The sequence below is a fragment of the Furipterus horrens genome, unplaced genomic scaffold, assembly GCF_987537825.1.
Source record: "Furipterus horrens unplaced genomic scaffold, mFurHor1.1.pri manual_scaffold_17, whole genome shotgun sequence".
NCBI classification, from domain to species: Eukaryota; Metazoa; Chordata; class Mammalia; order Chiroptera; family Furipteridae; genus Furipterus; species Furipterus horrens.
Genome location: NW_028327187.1, coordinates 11,542,781 through 11,569,140, shown reverse-complemented (window position 1 = coordinate 11,569,140; position 26,360 = coordinate 11,542,781). Strand labels below are relative to the sequence as shown.

Here is a 26,360-nt window from a genome sequence, read left to right as displayed (position 1 = left end):
AACTTCTACTTCCACTAAAGGCATAGGCGTAACCGACCTACTCGTTCGAGTAATGAACACAGTTATGGGGAGTTGCTGGCGCTGCTTCTTCTCCTGATTGAGAATGTTTTTGTAAACTGACATGGCACTGTTGACTGAATTTGCAAACTGCAACGAACGAACCATATGCGGGTCCCATTCTTCAGCCACTCGTTGAAGTTCTTTGGCTATTCTGACCATGGTTGCAAGATGATCAAATGTTAAGCCAACCTCTTCTTCAACCCGTTGTTTGTCTTGTTCCTCATCCCCTTCTTCACTTGCTTAGTCAGCTCCTCCAGGTCTTCGTCCGTCAATGATTGAAAGTGCACATCGATCAGGGTATTTACGTCTTCAGTAGTCATGTCACTGAAGCCCTCTCCTCCCAGTATTTTTCTCAGATTCACGGACTTATCCACCGCAGAGTAATGGATTTAATCAGGAGAGAATCCCTTGTAATCATGGACCACTTCTGGCCACAATTTTTTCCAGCTGGCATTCAAAGTCTCACTCTTCATCTCCTTTATGGCCTTTTGAATATTTTGGAGACATGATGCAATTGTGTACTCATGCCAGTACGCCTTTAGCGAGAAGTCTTCATCTGAGTCCATAGCTTCAACGAGGTTTTTGCAGGGTGTTTCGGGTGTAGGGCACCTTAAAAGCGCGAATAACACCTTGATCCATTGGCTGAATGAGCGATGTGGTGTTCAGCGGCAAGAAGTCAATCTGGACGCCATCATACGTCAGGTCGACAGTATGGCCTCCAGCATTGCCCATTATCAGAAGCACTTTGAAATCAAGCCTTTCTCTGCCAGATAAACCTTAACCTCCGGGACAAAACATTGATGAAACCAATCAGTCGTGAGGAGTTTTGTGATCCAAGCCTTAGGGTTGTGCAGCCAGTACACAGGCAACACATTCTAATTTTTGTTTTTTAGGGCCCTTGGGTTCTTGGACTTATAAATAAGCCCTGGCTTTATCATAAAGTCCGTAGCATTTCCACACATGATTAAAGTTACCCTACCTTTTTAGGCCTTGAAACCAGGGGCTTTTGCTTCTTCCTTCATAATGAAAGTGCGAGACGGCATCCGTTTCCAGAATAAGCCCGTTTCATCCATGTTGAAAACTTGTTCAGGCTTATAGCCTCCTTCCTCGATGATGTCTTTGAATGTATTGTTCACATATTCCTCGGCTCCGGCTTTATCTGCAGAGGCAGTCTCTCCGTGCAGAGAAATGCTCTTGAGTCCAAAGCGTTTCTGAAATTTGTCAAACCAGCCCTTGATGGCACTGAATGGGGTTGGTCTGGTTGGAGAAGCACTTGAAGGTCCTGCTTCAGCGTCGTTGTCATCTTCACTCTCATCACTATCGCGATCTTCCCTTTTTGCTGCTAAACGATCGTACAGTTAGTTGCTTGGCCTTCGTCCAGATGGTGTTTGTATTCAGCGAGATATTCTTTTTTCTGCAATCATTTATCCACACGGCTAATGCAGATTCCATCTTCACAATGATCCTATTGCAGGAAGTAACCACCCTCTTTGCTGTTTTGTTGAGTCACTGATGCCGTAGACCTGATATTCTTCTCGTCCTTCTTTATATAGCAAATCGTAGACGCGTTGATCCCATAATGGTGGCCAACAGACACATAGCTTCTCCCTTCCTTCAACATGTTGAGAAGTTCCACCTTCTCTTTTATGGTAAGCATCTTCCTCTGGCACTTAGGTTCACTGCCAGAATCCTTAGAAGATGCAGAATGTTTGGGTGGCATCGTAGGACTTGCAATAAATTCAGTCTTTAAGGAAAATTTCACAAAACACAACAACGCAGAGCAAAACTACCCACAGCGATCAGAGATAGGAGTGAAGTGGACAAGGCGAGATGCTGAACATATGCGCACAGTGCGGGATAGCAGACAGACTGATACTACAGTTACTGAGCCAATCAGTGCCCAGGATACACAAGGCAATGCTCTGGTTGGTCACCTTCCATCAATCAGTCAATCGTGTGCCGTGTACAATCTCATACAGGCAAACGAGCTCAAGCATACATCTCGTTTTTAGTGTAATGTATGTGTTCGTCCGCAAAAAAAAATACATACTGTAAACAGTATACAGTATTTTATTTTGATTTAATACTTTTTATGTTAGAATCATTTATTATATTTTTAAAATATTTTTTGCAAATGTTTAGGCAAAAATCATTAAAATCATAAATCGTCGTCGGCAGCCGTCCGTCTCGAGAGACGATGGTGTAGCTTCCCAAGAGTCCATCTGCACCGCCGAGAATGGCTGCGCAGTCCGACTCGGGAGTGACACGGTATCTGTCTCCTCCCGTGTTGAATCGACATCTTGTGATGACGCTGAAGCTACAGAGCCTGGGCAGGGTGATATGGAGGGTCTGCTGTTGCCCATGCAGCAGACCCCCCCTCTCTTCGCAGCTGAAGGGTCCAGGGGAAAGACGGAGTCGATACAGCTTGGGTTCAGGTGCGCCGCAGGAGTTGCCGGTGTTGACTACAACGTCAAACCGCCTTAGGGACTCCGGCTCCGGATTTTCTGTCGGGGTTTACTCCCTTAGCCTTTCCCCTGAAGAGGTATGCCGCAAGGCAGCGGAGGTTTTTTGGAGTCAGAGTTTTCCTTCTCTGAAAATCATAAATACTATGCATATAAATACATATACAGTAGTACCGCAAAATCCCGCGATACAGCAAAAAATGCAATAAATTAAATATATATATATATATATTTTTTTTTTGCTTTTTCATTGCTTTATTAACTTCACATTTTTCCATGCAAATGGGTGAAACTACTGTTGACAGAAACTTAAAACTGTGTCCCAAGGTAATCTCCAATTAGAAGCTGGTAACACAGAACCCACTTAACACATGGAAGTTACACACAGTTCAGAGCAAACGGATCAGTAAAGGCGTATCAGGAAATGCAAGAAAAAAGAAAACAACAGTAGGAATCACAGTATTAATCTCATGGAAAATGGCAGATATCAAGGCATAAGGCAAAATTCATCATGATGGTCATTGTGATTAGAGAGCTCCCCCATAAGGATACGCAGGCAATTCCTCAACTGCAGCTCCCTAAGTTTTCTCCTGATTTCTCTCATCTCCTCCATGAACACTTCCATATCATCTCCATCTCCACCCATCCCATCATTGACCTGCCTGTTGGGTATGGCCCATCGGAAGTTAGGGGCCAGTCGGCGAGCTTGTCCCCGTCTATTATTTCCTGCTGGCTGGTGGCCTTCATCCCTTTCCAAAGGGCGGTCTTCCTCTCCATTCTGCAGGGGCTGCTCCATTTCTTCATTCTCTTGGTGCATATTTGCCATGACGATATTTTTTTCCTGGTTGTTTTTCTGGGCCTATCCTTGCTGTCTGCTCTTCTGATTCTCGCCTCGAGTGCACCGCTGCGACTCTTGGACCCGCAGACCTGCGCCGCTTTCACGGGCCCAATGCCAGCCCGCCGTGCGTAGAGTAGCGGGGAGCTGGTACCCAGAAGCGAGTGACAACTGCACCGAAGGCTGCGTCGCTCTGCCTAAATATAATATTTTTTAAAATCCCGCGAAACAGTGAGGCCGCAATAAGTGAACCGCAATATAGAGAGGGACTACTATATAGCTTTTTCCTCCCCTTAAAATATTCCTTATTTCATAAGAAAAAAACAAAGGAAGAGTGATGATTCTGTGATTGCTATAACATACCCTCCACCTACTAAAATGTAAGTTTTGCTTACTATTATTTGACCACTCTTTACATATGCAAAGTAAAGCAAAAGTAGGTTTACATTTTTTCTTGTATTATTATTTATTAATTACTGTATTATTTTCCATATCAACAACTGTAAATCTACGTTTGCCCGACCCTGTATTATAGATAGCTGAGTCAAATTTTTGGTTGATAGAGAGTCTTACTTGGACAATATAAGTGAGAGAGAAAACACAAATTTAGAAAAAAAAAGTTTATTTTATTGTAAATAAGAATGAACAGGTATTTTATGAATTGAAGGGCTGTAACATGAAGTTGATTGAAAACACTGGATTCCAAGTTCCCCAAATGTGGAAAATCCAAACCTAGACAGAAAAAATTTAAGATAAATTATTTATAAAGTCTTACATCTATTTAAACCAATTTGCAGAATTTATAATTTGTATGTAATTTAAACTGTCACAGTTTATGCATGACATTTATAAATAGGTGAGATACATAGTATTAAAGGTAATATTTAAAAAATCCTTGACTATTAAGTTATTACAAACCAAAAAGCCAAGGATAAATTCACAATTATTGTATACTTGATAATAAAACATTATAATTCTGTAATTCCTCTAAATAATTTGTTTACCAAAGGATTCTTAATGTTTTCGCTAGTATTACTTTAATGACAATCTGCATCAGACTTATAGGTGTGCATATTAAAAATCCACATTCCAAGCCCAGGAATTTAAATTTTTAATAGACAACCTCTATGCCCATTTTGATGTACACTAGTTTAAGAACAGCTGAGGATAACATCAATTTGGAAATGTAGCTTAATCAGTTTCCCGAACTTCTCAGATAAGAATCACTCAGCCCATCTGTAAAATAGACCTCCAGTCTTCTTTCCTAGAATTGGGGCCTAGGAAGCAATATTTTTAAACAAGCACACCAGTTGTTTGTTCTGAAAGTCACGGAAAACAAATTAGATTTTTAAATTCAGGCAAATATGGTACTGTAATACCTAAGACTCTGGAATTGCAAAAGAAGCTTAAACTACCAATAGGAAAAAACACTTACTATTTTTACACCGATGCGGAAAAAAGCCAACATTTGGAAACACAAACCTGAGATTACTTTCTCAAGCTCCACCCCACTCACAGTGAAAAGTTCCCCACTATTTTTAGGATAAAGACAAAACTCATTAGTGCCCAGAGGCATGGTTTGCCCCCTTCCTACTGCTTACGTGTATCCCACACCCATCTTTCTGGTCTTAATTTAAAGGTGGTCCTTCTCTAGTCCAAGGCTAATCCCTCTATCCTCTGTGCCCCTGAACCAGTTTTCTCATCTGTAAAATGGGAATAATAATACCTTTCTCAGATGGCTCAGGATTAAGTGAAGTCAGAGGCAGCCGCAGTGCATGATGGCTATTATTTAATCAAATCGAGCTGTTTCTACTTGCTCACATTCAATTCTTCAACCCACTCGCCATTTGGTTTCTGCACCCACCATTCCAAAGAAACTGTTTTTTTCAGGCTCATCAACTGCCAAGTCCAAATGACAAATTTTAGTCCCTATCTGACTGACCTTTCTACAAGCACTGGCCCTTGCTGATCACTCCCTCCTTTAGAATTCTCCTTTGCCTCAGCACAGTGGAACCTGGTTTCCTCATACTTCTCTGGCTCGTCTTTTCAAGTATCTTTTGTGGTTCTTTCATTGCTTATCTTTTCAAACTTCTAAAAAACACTAACTTGACCAAAGTATATTCCTATGCCAGTGACAGCCAGTCGGCATGGCCTTCCTGGACCGTGACATTAGCACCCCCACCTTGTACCCTTCACACATCACTGTTTTTTCTTCACGGTACTTGTCACTCTTATTCACTGTCTCTCTCCTCCGCTAAAATTCTAAGCTCCCTGAGGGGAAGGGTGATGTTTTCTTCACTGCTATATTCAGAGCACCTAGAATAATGTCTGGGACCCACTCGACTCAATATTTATTGACTGACTGACTGAAATATCCCCACATTTAATGCATCACATGTACAGTCTGCCCCCTAAATTCTCTCAAGTCTCTGCCTGCTGTTCTTGCCTTACAACTGACTCAACATCCTGCCTGAATGATCGCCACACTATCTCCAGTCCCGTTCTCCTCCAGTCCATATTCCAAATTGCTGCTCACGTCACCCAAGTCCTTCAACAAATCCCTATAACCTTTAGGAGGAAGTCCAAATTCTTGACCAAAGACTGCCAAGCTCTCTCCATGATCTGGACCCTGGCTAATTCTAGTTTCAGTTCTCAGCAGCCTCTTCTGTGTGCGCCACCCTAAACTTTTTAGTCACATGCTCTTTTCTCTGCCCGGAATGATGCCCACTCCTTACCCCCAGTGCCTTGTTACCCTGGTTAACTCATACTAGTCGTCCCTGGGAAGTTCTGTCTCCCAGAGTTCCAGGCTTGTCGGGACACGCCCATGTCTGTACCTTTACAGGACACCGCAGCTATCATTTCACTTGTCGCACTTCTGTGTGGACTCATCCATCTCCAACACTGTATTCAGGCACCCAGCACAGTGCTTGGTACATAGTGGTCAAAAAATGGTTATTGAAAGGAAATTCTCCATTCTGTCTCGTTTATCCAGGTCTTCACCCCAAACTGCTGTACCTTTCCTACCAACTGTGTTGTTAAGTACCTTTGGATAAAAATCACAATAAAGTAAATTGGTACCATTTGAAATGAATGCTCTCTAACCTCACTGGTGCATTCAATACCCAGCAATCCTTTTATGGATCCTTAGCTCCAGCTCCCATTTCCCTCAGTGACCATTAAAAAAAAAGAAACACCTTCAACTTTAACAGAAGGGTTTAACAGTGAAAGGAACAAGCCTTCCCCCTACTTAACTTCACAGGTGGTAACAGTTTGAACTGCATCTTGAAAAATCTTTTCTGTGAACATGCAAACATGGATTTATATCTTCTTTGTCCCCCAGACAAATGAAATTAAATGCTACCTACCTTCTATCACTTATTTTTTCAAGAACATCTTTGAGGGTACAATGCTAAGTGAAATAAGTCAGAAAGAGAACGAGAACTACCATATGATTTTGCTTATATGAGGCATCTAAAAGAAAAATGAACAAAGAAAACATAATCACATAGCCAGAGAACAGATTGGCAGTTACCAGAGGGGAAGGACGCTGGGGGGGGCGGGGTGAGAGGGGTGAAGGGGGTCAATTGCATGAAGATGGCTAGAACTACTTTTGGGGGTGATCACATAAGTGTATATAGATGTTGAATTATGTTGTACACCTGAAACATTATAATAAAAAGAATATCTTTCCATATTAGCACATGTAGATTTTCCTTGTTTTTTTAACAGCAGCATAATTTTTTTTTTTTTACTGAATTTGTGTACTATAATTTAACATCTCTGCTCTACTGATAGACATTTAGCTGGTTTCTGGTCTTTCCTTACTTCCCTCAGTAGTTCAACACTTACTCAAGCTTCCACCCCACCTTCACTTTTCTCACAAGAACTGAAGCTATGAAGCATGAACTCCACCAACCTCCTCTCTCCCTTACCTACACACTGATGTGTAGCTACTTCCATTCCGTTCTCTATCTGAGGGGAAAGATCTCCCCTCCTGCAGGAGGGAATGCTAACTATGATAACTCACATTCCGTCCTGTTTTCACAGAGGTCGTTCCCACAACCATCTTCTCTCGTTTTTTTGTTTTTTTTTCCTCTAAACTCTCTTTCTCTCTGTTGCTTCCTTCTACCCTAAGCCTACATAAGCAGATTTGTCTTCTAACTGAAGACTTTTTTATTCCTCACAGCCTAGCATCCTGAAAGAGTAGTCTATGATCTCCCATCTTTCACCTGCTCCTCACCCTGCTGCAGGCTGATTCCAATCCCACTACTCTAACATCGCTCTTGCTGGCTAATGTCACCGGGGACCTCCACCTTGCCAAAACCCAAAGGCTCTCTCTCAGGATCCATTTTTATTTCACCCTTCTGTGGTATATATGTTGTCCCTTTATGTCTTAAAACTCCTTCCTTGGTTTGATAAATATCACTCTTCAGATTTTCCTTCCATTTCTCACTCCCCACTGCTAAATATCGGTCTTCACCAGAATTCTGTCCTCCATGCCCTTCTGACCCTGCATATGCATCCTCAGTCATCTCCCCTACTCCCAAGGCTGCACAGATCCTAAGCTTTATAACTATCACACTTTTTCAACTTACAGGCTTCCAATCGAGCTTAGCTATTTCTCCTACCCCCACCCACAACCTGTTCACCATTTACCCAGTCACCCAAGTCAGAAATGTAGGTTTCATTTACTTTCCGTTATCCAGTCAGTCACCAAGATGCACTTCTCCTTCCCCCTACTACTGCCAGTGCCTCAGCCACTTTGTCCCCCCCCCCCACATCTCTCCTCTGGCATCACTCCACCTCAGGCCATCCATTTTCACACTGCTGCCAGAGTGATCTCTCTAAAGTGAGCATTTAGCCCTGGCTGGTGTGACTCAGTGGATTGAATGCCAGCCTGCAAGCCTAAAGGTCACCAGTTCGATTCCCAGTCAGGGCACATGCCTGGGTTGCAGGCCGGATCCCCAGTTGGAGGCATGTTAGAGGTAACTGATGGATATGTCTCTCACATATCGATGTTTTTCTCCCTTTCTCCCTCCCTTCCCCTCTAAAAATAAAAACAAAATGACATCTAATCCTGAGCCTTGTAATCACTATACTACTTATTTCCTCTCTATTCCACCTATTCTTCATGTCCCTAAGCATTGTTCTCTCTGCCCAGAATGTCCCCCTCCACTCTTCTCCCCATGACGTCTGGCAAACTCCTCCCTACTCTTCATGATCTATTTCAAGGGTCTCCTCTTGAAGCCTTCCCATTCTTACTCCATAACCAGAGCTGGTAACTCCTTCCTCTCACCACAGAACCTTGTAAATATATATTGCAATGACCACTTTTTATTAAACTTGTTATTCACATACCAACCTCTCATTCTAGACCCAACTTCTCTGCAACCAGAAACTATATCTTACTTCTGTATCAGCATCTAGCAGGCTGCTTGCTAAAAATAGGTGGCTTGATAAATGTTGAATGAATGCATAAATACCCTGTACCCACACTCACTCTCCCAAACCAAAATCCTAAAAGCCATCATCTTCCATTCTTCATCCTCTTCCACATCCAAATGCCCATCAGTCATCAAGCCCTATTGATTCTACTTCCTAAAGATCTCTCAGATTCATGTCGCTTCTCCTGTCTTAAAATGCCACAGCCCTAGTTTGGGCTCCATCACCCCTTACAGTTGCACCCCAGTTCTCAAGCTTAATTCATTTCAGAAGGCTGTTTGAGAGCCAAACTGTTTGAGATGGGAGACGTTTGAGAACCAAGGTTTGACTGCACTTGAACTATATTTGTTCCCCTCCAAACCACTGTCCACACTACTGCTTGATTTAAAAAAAAATTTATTACAAAAAATCATACTTGTAAAAATTCAAACAATACAGAAGTAAAAGCATGATACCCCACCAAGTGTACATGCAACCATATAGCCCCCCCACCTCCAATCCCATTCCCCAGACGTGATCACTGTGAATAGTTTAGCACATACCCTTTTAGACCATTTCCTTTGCACACAAATATATGCAATATAAAAACGTAAATATACATACATGATTTTATCTTTTACAAAAATGATACCGCATTTGTCACACGATTCTTCAATTTCTCCCTTGATTCAATATACATAAAATTTCTAAAAAACAAGCCTGACATATCATTCCATTAGAGCTCATTTCCTAAAATATAAAATTCACATTCATTAGCATCGAAGTCAAAGCTTGCTCCTGATGTGCTTCTTGCTCATCTTTCAGTCTCATCTCCAGCCATTCCAGCATGAAAGGACTGGAACTAAACCCCCTTAAATCCTTTCTGGAACAAGGCAGGTACAAACAAACAAACAAACAAACAAATTAGGAACACACTCTGCCATTTCTAGACTTTGGCCTTTTCATTTTGTGTTACATCCTGCCCCGACTTTCCCATCTGGCAAGCTTCTAATTCTTCAACAATCAGCTTAAAAACTACCTTCAGGAAGATTTCCCTGACTTTTTCAGACATGATCACTCCTCTATTTTCACCTATACTTTATATCTAGCTCTTTAATTGCACTTATCTCACAGAATAAGATTAATGTTTTGATTTTACTCCCGTCCCCCAACTTGATGGCGAGCTCTTTGGGTAAAAGGAGTGTGTCTTATTTAGCTTTGCATCCCAAGGATTTGATAGAGTGCTTATAATGAAGCAGATGTTCAACAACAAATCTGTTGAGAATTTTATGATTCTAGGAACATTTACTGAGTACCTACTATGCACAGAACCATATCCTAAGCATGAAAAGAAACAGAAGACACAGTCTTTGCCCTAAGGAACTTACCATTTTCCTACCATTTCCCCTGGGGTAGGGGGAGAGAACACGTTTACATGGCAACATATCGCTTCTAACATATAGGCTGTTTCAAAGATTGATTGATAATCATTTGCCTCAAACTCATTTAGGAACAAGGCATTGTAAAACCAAATAAATAATAAAAGAATGGACAGTTTGTCCAAAAGGTTGTGTTCAGTGTGGCACAGAGTCCACCAGAAAGAACCCAATTCCCTGTTCCAGCCTGCTAGAAAACTAAGATGATACCATGCTTGGAAAATTTCAAACACACCAAGAGGACATAAAGTTATTAGTCTGTTCATAATTTCTCCACCTTCCCCAGGGAAAAACGATACCAAGAATAGTAAGTGAAGTTAAAGGTGGGCACTAGAGAAGGGGAAGATGCACTATTTTGATTGGTGGTAGGGGGAAAGGGATTTTAATTCGAAGGGTGACATTGCCCCAGGAAGATCAGGAGAGGCAATTAATTCATTATCATTTACTTACTATTCTTCAAAGGCTAAGGTGTTAATCTGGTGATTTCAGGATCAGACACTGTACAAATATTAATATAAACAAATGGAATCACCTACACTGGACAACAGGGAAGGCTGACCAAGGAGGCCCAAAGGAAGCCTCATTCATCAGAGTCCAAGTCACTGTCCCCAGCAATGGAGTAGAAATCCTCACTGTCCTCCTCGTCCTCTGACAGGTGGACCTGGCTTAGTACACTCGGCCCAGAGCGCTGCTCTTCCTCCTCTTCTTCCTCCTCTGATACCTCACACCCACCGATGCTGCTGAAGCTTGTGTCTTGGGTGTTCGACTTGGGATCAGGCTCCTCATAGCTCCCATAACTGAGAAGAGAAACATGTCATCTCTCAAGCTCGGGCACTGTCCTCTAGCTGACCAGTACCACTCTTAATGCCACCAAGGGATGAGCCCATCTCGTCTCCCCTGGACACTAAAATGACTGGTTCTGGACTATTCTACAGGTCCCTGAGAGATAAGTGATCCTGGTCAAAAACATCAACCTGCCAACTGGATATACACAAGAACCTGAAAGAAACTCCCTTGGATCTAAACAACACACTGCCAGCCTGTGTGATCATAAATACTCTGATAAGCCTCACAGTTTCATCTACCACTTATGGCTTCACCCAATTAGTCAACAGTCCTAAACAGTCTACCTCTTCAACACGTCTTGTCTGTGCCCCCTCCTTTCCATCCCTACTCTGCACGCCTTGACTTAGTCCTTTGCTATCCCTGGCCTGCACCACTGACATCAGCCTTCATGCCTCCAGCTTTCCACTATTTCCAATTAATTCTTCACACTTCTGCCAGAGTGTGCTTTATTTTTTTGTTTGTTTGTTTATTCTTACTTTTACCTTAAAATATATACAATAATGTACGTTCACTGATTTTTAAAAATTAGAATATACAACCAGAAAAAAAGAAAAATATCACCAATATCCCCACTACCCAGAGATAATCTTTTGGTATATGACCTTCCAATTTTTGTTCTGCGCACTTCACTTAGATGCTTTAAACATTTTTTATTTACAAAGTTAGAATACGTAACTCTTTACGTACCTGCTTTTTTCACTAATGATTATAATGAACATCTTTAAAAACATACATTTTAATAGCTGTACAGTATTCCACTGTATGGCTGTGACATGATTTATTTAATAGTCTCACTAAGACATTTAAGCTGTCTCCAATTTTCCCACTATTAGAAACAATGTTGTGACAAATATCCTGATTAAAGTGTTTCATTATTCCCATAGAATTTCCTAGACATGAAATTTGGGAGCCAGAGGAGATGCACACTTTCAAAAATTTTGATTTCTGATTTAGCTCGGTTTCTTTCTCTGACCAGCTCCCCTACCCCACTCCTACCCAAGTCCCACAAGAATCTTGTGGTCGTCTGTCATGGCACTTTTCATGTTACACTGTGACTGGTCATCTATTGCCCTGTTTTAGGTTTCCCATTAGAGTGAACTTCTTGGAGAAAGGGACCACAACATAGTCTCTTTTGTACGTGTGATATATATTTGCTGAATAAATACAGAGGTGCTTCCTGGCTACCTCTGGATGGATGTATATATACCTTAAATCCTATGTGTCCAAACACATTTTTTCCTCTTAATACCTGTTCTTCCTCTTTCCTATCTCAGTGACATTCCCTATTATATATCTGATCTCCTTACCTCCTAAATCCAATCTATCTACCCACTAAATAGCTCTTGAATATGCCCCTCTCTCCCCACTCTCTTAACAGATCCTTGCTGAGATCCTTATTGTTGTCCCAGAGTTACTTAACATACAGATGTGATGCTAACTTCCTTTTTCTTAGATAATGATTCCCATTACCCTAAAGCTAAATGTCTTAGTATGCCATTTAACGTCCTTCTGCAATATAAAACGTGCTACTTTAGGAGCCGCAACTCTCAACAACCTCCCTTCTCTCTGGAACATACTTTGTTACATTTCTGTGACTTTGAACATATTATTTCATCTCTAAGGATCGCCTCACTTGCTGCCACTTATCTACTTAGTAGATAAGATTCCTATTCAAAGGCCCAGTTCTGTGAAACTTCTCCATTACTGTCAAGCAGGGTGAGACACTCCCTCCTCAGCGGTGATGTGGCACTTTGTACTGAACTTATGCTATAGCACTTATCGCATTGTACTTGCAATGGTTTCATCTGCATCAGTCTCTTCCACTAGACTGTGAACTTCTCAAGAGCAGGATGTCTTGCTCCTCTGTGTATCCCCGAAGGCCTAGCACAGGGCCCGGCCCTTGTAGGCACTCAGGAAACGTTTGATGGATGCAAGTAATCTGACGCTGGGCCCTCTGACAGCATAGCAGAGCTCTGATGCCATAGCCCTGCAGCATGCTGCTGTCGATTACCTGATGGTGCTATCTTCCAAACCATGAGAAGCCTCCCCACTGGCTCCCGCATAGGACATCATGCTTTCGTCATTCTCCATGCCCATCCTGGTGTTCTCCTGAAGCATGCGGGGCTGTTTGGGCCTTATCCCTCCAGATCCCACATCAGAGTCACTTCCACTTTCACTCAGCTGGATAGCTGTGAAGAGACAGATTCTGAGATAAACTTGACAGAATTATTAGCATCTTTGGCTTGGTCTTCCAAAACTAGTTACCCCTCACGTCTATACAGGCATCTGCCTGGACTCCTCACCTTGGAGCAGGGTCTTGGATAAACACTGGCAAGATCTGTAGTTTAGAAACTGAATCAAAATAATCCCTTTTCCACCTCAGTCCAACCCATCTGTTTTTCTTCTATCATCTCCTCCTGTACTTTTTCCTGCCATTGCCATTGATCCACAAAACATCTCAAAGCAGGATCTTTTTTCTTCATTTTCCTTCCATATATATTGTCGCACAGAACATTTCTTTTCTGTTTTTATGAAATATTCAAATCTAAGGTGCTACTTAGGCACTGCCTTTTCCACTATCATCTTTTGTATCTCCTGTGTTGTATTTCTTCACTTCCTCTAAGGCTAATGAATTTGATCAGCCTATGAGTGAGTCCTCAGTACTCTGAGATCTGTTAGTAGGACACCATTAAATGAGCATATGTCGCCCTGGCTGGTGTGGCTCAGTTGACTGGAGCATTGTCCTGTAACTCAAAAGTTGCTGGTTTCATTCCTGGTCAGGGCACATGCCTGGGTTTCAGGTTTGGTCCCCAGTCGGGGCACGTGTGAGACAACTAGTCAATGTTTCTCTCTCATATCAATGTCCCTCTCTTTCTCTCCCTCCTTTCCCCTCTTTCTAAGGTCAATGAGCATGTCCTCAGGCGAGGGGGGAAAAAAGCATATGTGGCCAAGAGCTTCCTATCCAGTCCTAAGGGTGCTATGATGAGCTACATAACAGAAGCACAGAGCAAGTCTTACTAGAGAATGGATTATCTCCTTCTTCATCACTCCCAGCATCTTCTTCATCATCTTCTCCTTCAGACATAAGCAAATCTTCATACAGGACACTGGCTTGAGGTTGTTGTACAGTTCCTTCCTCTTCATCTACAAGCTCACCATCTGCATCTTCACCTTCCTGGACAAGACCATTTGGGAGTCAGAGTCCCATCAATCACCCAAGTAAGAGACCAGAAGCCACCACCAGCCCCCCTTGCTGCCTCACAAGAAATCAAGTAATTTTAGTGGGTAGACTTGTTTAGCTGGTTCTAAGGATTAAAGTCACACTGGGACTTAGTATAGAGACCCTGTGATATCGCCTTGGGATTTGGCCTGCCCTGTACTGGTGCGGCTCCTAGCATATATAGGTGTAACGTAACCATAAGCTTTCTGTAAGCATACTCACTGGGGCCGGAGTCTTAGGTTTCCCATCCTCCTCCTCATCATCATCATACCCTTCAATATCTACATCAGAGTCTTCCTCGCCCAGCCTACCTTGGCCCTGGCGCATCTGAGTAAGGAACACAAATAGCAAGCACATCACTGAGGGACGTGCCTGTAGGAGGAGTCAGCAAGGGCTCTCACCCAGGACAGATGCTCCTTCCTGACACCCCAGCCACACCCAGAGCTAGTGGAGGCTGTTTACACAGCTCAAGCCGTGTGCATTTCCCCCATTCATTCTTTGGAAATCACTGATAGGGTAAAAAATCCAAATAACAGGAAGGACTTTGGTCTACTCCTATTATATCATCACAATGAAATTCCTCCTTTCTAACCCAAGCTTTCCTTTGCTTGGGTTACTCTTTGGGATAGAAAAACCCTTTTGGGTTTTGCACTTTCCAGTGGAACCCTGACTGAGATCACCTGATAAGATTTCTGATTTCATATCAGAAGTATGTTCTGATACTGCTAGACAAGACTAATTTAAAAATTTTAATATAATTTTATAAATAATTTGAATTTAAATGATAGCATACATATAATACAGCAACAGGGCAATTCTTTTGAACTCTGTCTCTGAATGCAGTTGGGTCTTTTTAGTCACCTGTCAGGCTGCTCTGATGCCTCATATAGCTTTCACATTTGTGCCTTCCCCAAAGTTCTGCTATGCCTGACTCTGTCCACAGGGACAGACTATAGACAGCAATTTTGGTGGACAGACTTGTTTAGCTGGTTCCAAGTCAGACTGGGACTCACTATAGAGACCCTCTGATATTGCCCTGGGATTTGACCTGCCCTATATTGGTGGGGCTCCTATATCATAAAGGTGTAATGTAACCATGAGCCTCCTGGTAAGCATACACGCTGGGGCTGGAGACTTAGGTTTCTCATCCCCCTCCTCATCATCATCATCATACCCCATTATCAGAGTCTTCCTTGCTCAGGCTCTCTCAGCTCTGGTGCGTCATGTGACATGCCACCGCCCCACTTTGAAAACACATTCTTAACCTGCATTCCCAGGGCCAAGGAGCTCAGTTATCCTCGACACATGTCATATATCACCTTGCTCCCTGCTCCAAAGCATACCATCAATCTTACAGAGAGAAAAAGAATGTCCTACCTGTGTCTCCTGCTTTTCTGAAGCGGTAGTGGGAATATCCAGGACAGACATATTGCTCTCATCTTGAAATACAGAGGCATCGCGAGACACACTGAGGGATGTGTTGGTGTCATACAAATCAGGAGGCTGCGACACAAATCATAAACCTTAGCTTCTATTTAGGAAAAGAAATAAGAACTACAGAGAATTCCCCTGTAGAGCACTCACTGAAGAAAAAGATCATGCAGACCAATCCATTTAAAGAGAAACCACAGTTTGAAATAACTTTATGGACAGGGTTTGGGAAATCTTACAAATGTTGTTCATCCTAGCAAAAGAGGCATCTAATGTACAGGATCATTAGATGCCTGAAGCAGAAAAGCATCAAAGTTATAGGACAACTCTATGTACTAACAGCTTTTCTCAGCAATAACCCAGTTTCTTCTAAGCCTTGCTTTATTGTTTTTAGGCCCAGGGCTTCATACCAGTGCTATTTTGATTAGTTTAGAGGCTTCTAATAGGAAATGGGATAAAGAAATTTCAATCCTGAGAGCTCATCAGAGGATGCTATGAGGCAAAATAGTGCGGTAAAAAGCCTCGAGCTTCAGAGTCAACGGTCCTGGGCTTGGGTCCTGGCTCCACCACTTGTTAGCTGAGTAACTTTAACAAATTACTTAATCTCTCCAAGTCCTGGTTTCCTCAACTATAAAACATAAATGATAATGTTTATCTCACAAGGTTGTTGGGACATTGAAGAGATATGTGTAAGTTCCTTACCCAATGCCTGGTATTTAATAAATTACCGATACCTTCTCTTCCCTCTTCCCTCTGCTGAAGAGAACAAGGATTTAGCAAATGGACTTATTTAGTGACAGGAAAGAAGGAAGGACTAGTGAAGAACAAGCTGGAGAAATAGGAAAGCGTCCTCATAGGGCAGAAATATTATGCAGCTATTTAAAAAGTCACGTTTTCGAAGACTAGTTAATGAAATAAAGGCTCTTAATATAACACGACGTGAAAAGAACAAGATCCAAAACCATCTTGACCAATTTCACTTTAAAAGTTTGTCTATAAACACACATGTGAATGCACGTGCAGGCAAACACACACACATCACAGATTTGAAAGAAACACTCCAAAATGTTCACAGTGGTTGGTTCTGAGTAATGAACTTTATTTTAGGTAACTTGTTTTGTCTTTATATTTTCCAATTTTTCCCAATGAATGTGTTACTTTTAGCAACAAAAATCCAACATGTCTCTTTGTGGGTTGTTTTTTTTTAACAAGCAAGGCTGATTGAGAAGAAGGTTCTGGAGTAAGAAAGGCAAAACAGAAATTCAAGGATTACAGAGCAGATAAACTAATTGTGGAACAGAAGAGAAAATCAGGGAATAAGAGGCTGTGTGCGAAAATACAAAGTAAGCAGTTTTAAATAAAGTGTTAAACTGAATGTATAATGCAATACAAGCTAGGTGGAAAGTGGCTGAATGAAAATGACTGACCACCATCATTTAGAGCTAGAAGTAAAGTCTGATTAGCATTATGTTTATATACAACCAGAATTATATTATGATAGGTTAAACTTACACAACCCTCTTTATTAACATTTGAGTTGGAGACTAGTAATGAGTGAGGACAATCACTCAGGCCAATCTTCCTCAGGTTAAGAGGTAATAAACTGGGCTTACTATTTTTAAATTTGTATATATGAGTGAAGGCAATGATAAGAAGGTGAACTGGAATAATGAAGAGGCGCCTCCTACACCCTATTCTTCATAGGACACCCTCTAACTGCACCAAACTACAGCTACTGCTCAGAAGGGAGAATAGCTGCCAGGTTTTTTCAGCCATTGAGATAGCATGAGAGAGGTAGAGAAGAAAGGAAGAAGACTTTTAGGTCTAAGGCTCTGACTCACCAAAGAATGAGGCCTACGATGTCATAGAGAGCAAACCATGTGCCACTTCGTGGCTAGAATCTCCTGAGGAGTGAGGACTAAAACCAGGCTTTAACTTACCGGAAAGCACCTGGTGGAAGCTGTAGGCCTATTAGCAAATTTAGGCAACATCACTCACCTAAGCCCCCTGACCCAATCTGCCCACACACTCCAAAAGCCTTTCCTTGTTCTGGGCCTGAAAAAAGTATCTTAGGGTTCTTTATACATGGCCCCTTAGTAACCTATGTTTTGGGATGAAAGAGAGACAGCAATAATCCAACAGAAATCATATAGTTTGCATTATTAGTTCAGAGCAAAACCTGAGTAAAATGAAGAAAAGTTTTCTAGTGGGAACTGGGAGAATTTTGCATTAAAATGTTTGGTTAAATTTGAAAGGGCCTTTGAAAACTTTGTAGACTACTTTCATACAGATAAGAAAACATTTACTGAATGTCCACTGTGTGGCAGGCAAATTAATTCATTTCATGTTTCTAACAATCTTAAAAAGTACATTTTAGCCTTCGCTGGTGTGGGTCAGTGGATTGAGCGCCGACCTGCAAACCAAAAGGCTGCCAGTTCAATTCCCAGTCGGGGCACATGCCTGGGTTGCAGGCCAGGTCCCCAGTTGGGGCATGTGAGAGGCAACTGATTGCTCAGTCACATTGATGTTTCTCTCTTTCTACTCCCTTCCCCCCTCTCTCTAAAAATAAATGAATGAATAAATAAATCTTTTTTTTAAAGAAAAAAGTACATTTTTTAGAGAAAAGGAAACTGAGTTAGAGAGGTTAGCTTCCCAAGTTCACAAAGCTAGATAGTAGTAGAGTTAAGATTCAAACCCAGGCTTATTTTATGCCAAACTTCATGAACTTTCCACTTTACCATAGTGCCGCCAATATAGAAACCAGGCACCAGCTATATTCTGGTAAGTCCTATTCTTCAAATATGCTATCCCTCTAAAATTATAGCATGGATGAAATATACTCATTATATTCAAGGCTCAGAACAGAAGCACTAAAAATGTCTTCTTAATCCTACTCTCTAGCCTTTGAATATGTAAATTTTAAATTATATATATTACCTGTCATCATTTATGAAGAGACGGAGTCAATCCAGGAAAATGGGCAACATCTGAGCTACACTAGATACCTCTGAGGGAATGAGTAATCAGGCATTTATAAGGCACAGGAACAGTGTGGCCCATGTCTATTACTGAGAAGTCTATACTCGAGGGATGTGCCAGAGCCCGAATTCATAGGCAAGGGAGCTCCAGAGACTCAAGAGGAAGACCCCTGGCCATAGTAGCCAGGAAGCTGGTATTCCTAAACAACTAAGACCCCACCCCACTCATTCATCCCACACCTGCTTCTTCTGAATTCAACAAGGCCACCAAGACCCATGGCCCTCACTCACCTTAGCCTTTGAGAAGACAAGAAAGCACACGAAAGGCATATGAAGAGGAAGGACAGAGAAGAAGGGTATCTCAGTAAATACATCTGTTAATATGCTCCAAATTTCCCAAACCAATAAGAAAACTGTAAGAGGCAGGTCCTAGCCCTCAGACTCACCTGAGGTGTGTAAGGCCCTGGGGTCATTGGGTCCAGGCTGTCTAATTCTGCTTCCTCCAAAGCTGCTTCTTTAGCTGTACAAATATCCTTCTCAAGTTGAGTCAAATGCTCATCATACTGAGAAAGAAAATTAGTGCACTCATTCAACATGAATTTTAGGCACTGGGAATACAACTGTAAACAAAGCAGACCAAAATTCTTATCCTTCATGGAGCTTCTATTCTAGAGGGAGAACACATGTTAATTAAAAGTAAATGATTATATAGTTTGTGAAAAACATTTAATTCTATGTAGGAAAATAAAGCAGGGAAGGAAATAAGGGGTGTGGGGTGAGAGTGGGGAGTAGGATGTTACATTTTAAAATAGGATAGGCAGGAGGTCTCCTCACCCAAGGGAGCAAAGGGATTCCATAAAGCTAGGTCTCAAAGGGACCTCCCTCATTACCACCTACCTCAGTCAATGTCTGATAACAGACGTTCACAATCTCCTGAGCAGTTTTAGTATACTGACTTTCAGATCCTATTAATGAGAAAAGAAAATGTTATTACCTTTGCAGACTTTAGTTCCAGAAATTTATATTCTCTAACTAGCACTGGCACTCCACTACCCCAGACCCACAAAGTCATGTTTCAGCTTTAACTTGGATTCGTGCTTTATTTTTGGAAGTAGAAAATTTCAAATTTATTAAAAAACAGAGGCACCAATAAAATGAACTCCCATGTACCCACTACTTAGTTTCAACGATTATCAACATTTAAACTTGAACTTTCACATGCTTCCCAAATTATTTTGAAGCAAATTCCAGTATTTCATTTCACCCACAAATTATTCAGTATGATAAAAAATAACTATGGTCCTTTCTGTCAGTGGACGCCGCTGAGTAAGCATCGTTCAAGTCTCCTGCCCTGAAGTCGTCATGTCTAAGTCAGAGTCTCCCAAAGAGCCGGAACAGCTACGAAATCTCTTTATTGGAGGTTTGAGCTTTGAAACAACAGATGAGAGTCTTTGAAACAACAGATGAGAGTCTGAGGAGCCATTTTGAGCAATGGGGAACGCTCACAGACTGTGTGGTGATGAGAGATCCAAATACCAAGCACTCCAGAAGCTTTGGGTTTGTCACATACGCCACTGTGGAGGAGGTGGATGCAGCCATGAATGCTAGACCACACAAGGTGGACGGAAGAGTTGTGGAACCAAAGAGGGCTGTCTCAAGAGAAGATTCTCAAAGACCTGGTGCACACTTAACTGTGAAAAAGATTTTTGTCGGTGGTATTAAAGAAGACACTGAGGAACATCACCTAAGAGATTATTTTGAATATGGGAAAATTGAAGTGATTGAAATCATGACTGACCGAGGCAGTGGCAAAAAGAGAGGCTTCGCTTTTGTTACCTTTGATGACCATGACTCTGTAGACAAGATTGTCATTCAGAAATACCATACTGTAAATGGCCACAACTGTGAAGTGAGAAAAGCCCTATCTAAGCAAGAGATGGCTAGTGCTTCATCCAGCCAAAGAGGTCGAAGTGGTTCTGGAAACTTCGGAGGTGGTCGTGGAGGTGGTTTTGGTGGGAATGACAACTTTGGTCGTGGAGGAAACTTCAGTGGTCGAGGTGGCTTTGGTGGTAGCCGTGGTGGTGGTGGATATGGTGGCAGTGGGGATGGCTATAATGGATTTGGTAATGATGGAAGTAATTTTGGAGGTGGCGGAAGCTACAATGATTTTGGCAATTACAACAATCAATCTTCAAATTTTGGACCCATGAAAGGAGGAAACTTTGGAGGCAGAAGCTCTGGCCCTTATGGTGGTGGAGGCCAATACTTTGCCAAACCACGAAACCAAGGTGGCTATGGCGGTTCCAGCAGCAGCAGTAGCTATGGCAGTGGCAGAAGGTTTTAATTACTACCAGGAAACAAAGCTTAGCAGGAGAGGAGAGCCAGAGAAGTGACAGGGAAGCTACAGGTTACAACAGATTTGTGAACTCAGCCAAGCACAGTGGTGGCAGGGCCTAGCTGCTACAAAGAAGACATGTTTTAGACAATACTCATGTGAATGGGCAAAAAACTCGAGGACTGTATTTGTGACTAATTGTATAACAGGTTATTTTAGTTTCTGTTCTGTGGAAAGTGTAAAGCATTCCAAAAAGGGGTTTTTAATGTAGTTTTTTTTTTTCCTTTTTTTTCTTTTTTTTTTTTTGCACCCATGCTGTTGATTGCTAAATGTAATAGTCTGATCATGACGCTGAATAAATGTGTCTTTAAAAAAAAAAAATAATAACTATGTAGAATACTGCAAAACTGTCAAAAAAGACAGAATGTAGAACACCAAGAGCAAATCTTAATGGAAACTATGGGCTTTGGGTGGCAATGTAGGGTCATTGATTGTAACAGATGTATCACTCTAGTGCAGGATGTTGATAATAGGGGAGGCTTTGCATGTGTAGGGACACACATATATTGGAAATCTCTATACCTTTACTTCAATTTTACTCTAAACTGCTCGAAGAAGTCTGTAAAAAACCCAATTATATTACATCTAAAATAATTAACAATTCTTTAACATTATTAAACAGCCAGTCAATGCTCAAATTTCCAAAAATTTCAAATGTTCTTTTACATTTGATTTCTTTGAATCATAATCCAAATAAGGCCCGCACATTGCCTTTGGCTAATGTATCTCTTTAAGACACTCCTACCTATTAGGCGATTCTTAATGAAATTATACAGTTCCCCATGTGGCCTTTGTCACCAGTTACAAACTAGTGTGGCCTGCAGGTCAATCCAGTTTTGTTTGGCCCACAAAAAACAAAAACAAACAAAAAAATCAGCCCTGCTCAGTGTGGTTCAGCTGGCTGGAGTGTCATCCCATGAATTGGAAGGTCATGGGTTTGATGCCTGGTCAGGGCACATGCCTAGACTGTAGGTTTGATCCTCACTCAGGGCGCATACAAGGGGCAACCAATTGATGTTTCTCTCTCACATCAGTATTTCTCTCCCTCTCTCTCTCCCTCCCTTACCCTCGCTCTAAAATCAATAAGCATGTCCTTGGATGAAGATTAAAAAAAAAAAAAAAAATCAGTCCAGTTTGTGAGAATGGATTGAGCTATACATCCATAATACATACTTTTTGTATGTAAATTACGCCTCAATTAAGTTTCTAAAAATCTTAACTTACAACATTTTAACAATCAAGAGATTTCCTATAAAAACCCAAATGTCTAACTTCTCTTAAAAAAATTAAAAGATCTGGGTACTGACCAGGTAGCTCACGATGCACCAGGGTAGTGGGTTCAATCCCAGGTCAGGGAACATACAAGAAGCAACCAGTAAGTGCATAAATAAGTGGAACAACAAATCGATGTTTCTCTCTCTCAAACCAATAAAAAAAAAAGCTCTGGCAACACAGGGGCAACATTCCTACAAGGCACCAGCTGGCTGGAGCTGAGCAGCAGCTGCCCCTTTTAGATAAGGCATATGTTCTCCGGGTTACTGCAGTCCCTAACCAGCTCTGCTTAACTCACTTACGCCTGGCCCCTGAAGGCATCTTGAGTTTTGAATCCCTGACGGAGGCGCTTTATAACACCTTTTATCCTGTTTATTCACCCATTCATTCATCATAAAACATATTTTAGTGCCTTCTATGTGCCAGGTGTTATACACAGAAATGAATGAGATATAGACTATATCCTCAGGAAGCTTACAGTCTAGCAGTGAGATAAGACTATAAACAAATAGGGAAGACTATTCGTGAAAAAATACACGCAAGGTTCAGTAGAGGCAGAGGAGGAAGTGGCCGATTCTGGGAGGTAAAAAGTAAAGAGGAACTACGAAAGGCTTCACAGAGAAGGTGATCTCTTGAGTTAAACCTACTGTTTATCAAGATGTAAAGAATAAAAAATATATACTACAGGAACTATTGTAACAATATAATCAATAAAATATATTTTTAAAAATGTATATATATATATATACTACATGTGCAGGTAAAGCTTTCATGCCATACCTACTCTGATTATTACAAGCTATTATATGAACAAATGTCTCTTTCTGTTAAAACCTCTCACAAGTATACGCTATCTATTCTTTAAAAGATGTAAAAAAAAAGCTGAGTCCTTACACAAACTGTGCCAAATACAAATAAACCAGCAAGAAAACGAAGTCAACCATCAGGATGTTTAGGACACATAAAATACAGCCAGAGCTGGCCCACAATCAAGAATAGTCTGAGTGGTAAGAAGACCACAGCTCAAGTTTCTAGAGCTCTAATCTCCTAGGGCCACCAGCAGGTTGGTCCTCAAAATACTAATGGACGCAAACTTCAAAAATTGTCAGACAAGTTTTCATGTTGACAGTAATGCATGGTGCTAGAGAAAAAGGCTGGACACAGGTTACAGGCCCCCTTCACCAAGCCATGACAACATCAGCTTCTTTGAGTACACTGGCTCTCCTATCTACAAGGACCTGCCTCACGGTTAAAATTTCCGGACTATAAATTAAGAATTCAGCACTTACTCTACTTTGGTTTTTTTTATTTTAAATATTTTATTTATTTTCAGAGAGAGGGGAAGGGAGGGAGAAGAGGGAGAGAAACACTGACGTGTGAGAGAAAGCGAGAAACATGCCTCTCGCTCGCCTCCAACCTGGGACCTGGCCTGCAACCCAGGTACGTGCCCTAAATGGGAATCAAACCAGTGACCTTCTGGTTCAAAGGCCCATGCTCAGGCCACTGAGCCACACACCACCAGCCAGTTTTGAAACCTAAACATAAATCAACCCTTCCACATCTCAATGCTCTCATTTATAACACAGGGAACATTTAATTTTATACAAGTGCAAAGTTTTCTCTCTTATTTTTTGAAGGTAAGACCTCTTTCCCTCCGCTTTTTATATTTTATTTATTTATTTATTTATTTATGGGAATGGAGGGAGAGAGGAGGGAAAGAGGGGGAAGAAGGGGCGGGGAGGGGGACAGAGACAAACATCAATTTGTTGTTCCCCTTACTATGCACTCATTGGTTGCTTCTTGTCTGTGCCCTGACCGGAGAGCAAATCCACAGCCCTGGCATATCAGGACAATGTTCTAACCAAGCGAGCTCCCCAGACAGAGCTTCCCTCCCCATTTTCTTTGCAACACACAACTCTAAAGAAATACTCACCAATACCCCCAGAATATGAAAAAAATTTATCTACGTACATAGCTGTTACACTTGTCTATGTGTTTTGATTAACTGTGTGTTCTCAGTTTCTGACAGTCCATGATCTCAAGAGTTACAAGAGTTTCAGCTATTTAACTTTATTACTTGACTATATGCAAAGTATCATTGAAATATTTTTGGTGAAAGATGGTGGTGGAATTGGCAAACTGCTATTAACATCACCAAAAAAGGACAAAAATACCACGATGTTTTCTTATCTCTACCTACACCAGGAATTTTTGAACAGGATGGTAATGAGAGAGAGAGATCCATGAACCTCCTGAAACTGTGAACAAAATTCTGTATGTAATATACACTTCTCTGGGTACAAAATCTGTTTCTTCATCAGACTCTCAAAAGGGTCCATAACTACTTACATAAAGCTAAATACCTTGCTCTACATTCTGAAGCAATCAGGAGCTTACTGAAAGTAAGATGATCAGCTTTAGGTTTCACAGCTTAGGAAGAAAAAAGTAGTACAGTGTGGAGACATACAAAGATAACTGGGCCACTGTGGGAATAATAAAAATGCTGGGGCTATTGTGGGGGGAAAAGAATAGAAATTGAATTCCAATTTCCCAGTCCCTAAATGGTTACTATACAGAAAATCAGAATTAATTTGTAAACCATAAATTTCAGAATGACATGGAAACGAGTGTGGGAGATTAAGGCCATTTATGAATGACTACTGTGCTCTACAGGAGAATAAGTTACCCATTTACAAAAAGAAATGTTTTTCTGAATATATTTTGCTAAGCCCTGGCTAGGTGGCTCAGTTAAGAGTGTTAACCCATACACCAAAGAGGTTATGAGTTTAATCCCTGGTCAGGGCACATACCTAGGATGCAGGTTCAATCCCTGGTTGGGGTGTGTATGGGAGGCAACCGATCAATATTTCTCACATCGATGTTTCTCTCTCTCTCCCTTCCTTTCTCTCTAAAATCAGTAAACATATCTTCAAGTGAAGATAAAAATAAAATAAATCATGGCAAAGAAACTACAAATCTGTTGAAAAGATATTTATACTTTGCCTCTTTTCAAATAAGGGCTGGCAGTAACTTAATAGTATCATATACAATTCAAATCCAAATGGCCTTAAATAGTAGTAATTCCAATGATAGCTTCAGAAAGTTGATATTCCACTAAAATCAAGAAGATTCCTTTTGTCATTTCTAAATTAATTTACCTCTTAGTGACACGAGGAGAAAAAAAAGATACAAGCTTTGTGTTTCTAATTAGAGAGGGAAAGCAAGTACCATTGCTATCTGAAAGGTTTCAGAGAAAAATACCAGTGAAGTTGGTGAGCAGTCTTGCACAACTAAGGAGAGAAGGTTTGGGATCATTTCTAAACTCACATTTCCTTTGAGAACCTTTCCACAAATACTAAAAATAACCGTCCTCCTAAGAAAATGAGTACTCTGCCAAAACAAGCATAAGTTATTACCTTGCCAGTGAACAGGGTGGGTGATATGCATGTATTCCAATGTGAATCATTAAAATTAAAAAAAAAAAAAAATCTGAGTAGCAAGATAGCTTCAAAAAAATCAGTGCCAGATTTTAAAAGAAAAAAAGAAAAAATATATATATACACAGCTAATTCCTAAAGAAACTAGAATTACTAAATTCAGCTATGCATAGTCAATAGATCCCAAAGAAATAAGCTTGGGCTCTTCCAATTCTTAGATATTTAGCTCAAACTAGGTCCAGGAAAGTTGAAAAGAGAAGTGAATATAATCTTTCAGAGTGTAGGCTAGACTCTTTACATTATGTAGAATGTGGATCAAATGCAAATTAATATGTTTAGTTTCCAAGAGGTTTATCTCTCAAATCAGAGTAACAGAACCCCACTCAGAATCTGGACTATAAACTCAAGAAGCTTGAAACTATTCAGAGGGGAACTGGGGTAATGAATCTCACCGGGCAAGGGTAGGATTTATATTCAGGACCTGTTTGATAAAAAGCTCCCCCAAACCTAAAAATGCTTCTTTTTTAGTTCCAAATGAACCACCATTCTATTTAACAACTCAAAAAA

At 41.1% G+C, this 26,360-nt stretch overlaps 3 protein-coding genes across 7 annotated transcripts in view; 1 reads left to right on the top strand and 2 right to left on the bottom strand.

Moving 5' to 3' along the window:
• Window positions 1-2,953: 2,953 nt before the first annotated feature.
• Window positions 2,954-3,548, bottom strand: LOC149990513 (protein BEX3-like). Its single transcript, XM_090264616.1, has one exon. The coding sequence runs from the start codon at window positions 3,346-3,348 to the stop codon at window positions 3,010-3,012; it is 339 nt and encodes a 112-aa protein (XP_090120742.1). The 5' UTR covers window positions 3,349-3,548; the 3' UTR covers window positions 2,954-3,009.
• Window positions 3,549-10,690: 7,142 nt separating this feature from the next.
• The window catches only part of TAF1 (TATA-box binding protein associated factor 1), a 74,077-nt gene continuing 58,407 nt past the window's right edge, over window positions 10,691-26,360 (bottom strand). For 3 of the 5 annotated variants that reach the window (XM_090264886.1, XM_090264887.1, XM_090264888.1), the window contains exons 33-38: window positions 19,587-19,654; window positions 19,136-19,252; window positions 15,658-15,783; window positions 14,079-14,235; window positions 13,072-13,249; window positions 10,691-11,011 (exon numbers count right to left, since the gene is read on the bottom strand). In XM_090264886.1, the coding sequence (XP_090121012.1) occupies window positions 10,795-11,011; window positions 13,072-13,249; window positions 14,079-14,235; window positions 15,658-15,783; window positions 19,136-19,252; window positions 19,587-19,654 (863 nt within the window). In that variant the 3' untranslated portion in view covers window positions 10,691-10,794. Of the gene's footprint in view, window positions 11,012-13,071; window positions 13,250-14,078; window positions 14,236-14,502; window positions 14,608-15,657; window positions 15,784-19,135; window positions 19,253-19,586; window positions 19,655-26,360 lie in introns of all 5 variants that reach the window. The other 2 variants (XM_090264885.1, XM_090264889.1) reach the window with 1 other exon arrangement.
• On the top strand, window positions 20,123-21,178 carry LOC149990512 (heterogeneous nuclear ribonucleoprotein A1-like). The gene has a single exon (XM_090263966.1). It carries the CDS (start codon window positions 20,131-20,133, stop codon window positions 21,031-21,033), a length of 903 nt encoding a protein of 300 aa, XP_090120092.1. The 5' UTR covers window positions 20,123-20,130; the 3' UTR covers window positions 21,034-21,178.

Coding starts and splice junctions, on each gene's coding strand:
- LOC149990513 (XM_090264616.1), bottom strand. CDS start 3,348: ATGGCAAATATGCACCAAGAGAATGAAGAAATGGAGCAGCCCCTGCAG.
- LOC149990512 (XM_090263966.1), top strand. CDS start 20,131: ATGAGAGTCTTTGAAACAACAGATGAGAGTCTGAGGAGCCATTTTGAG.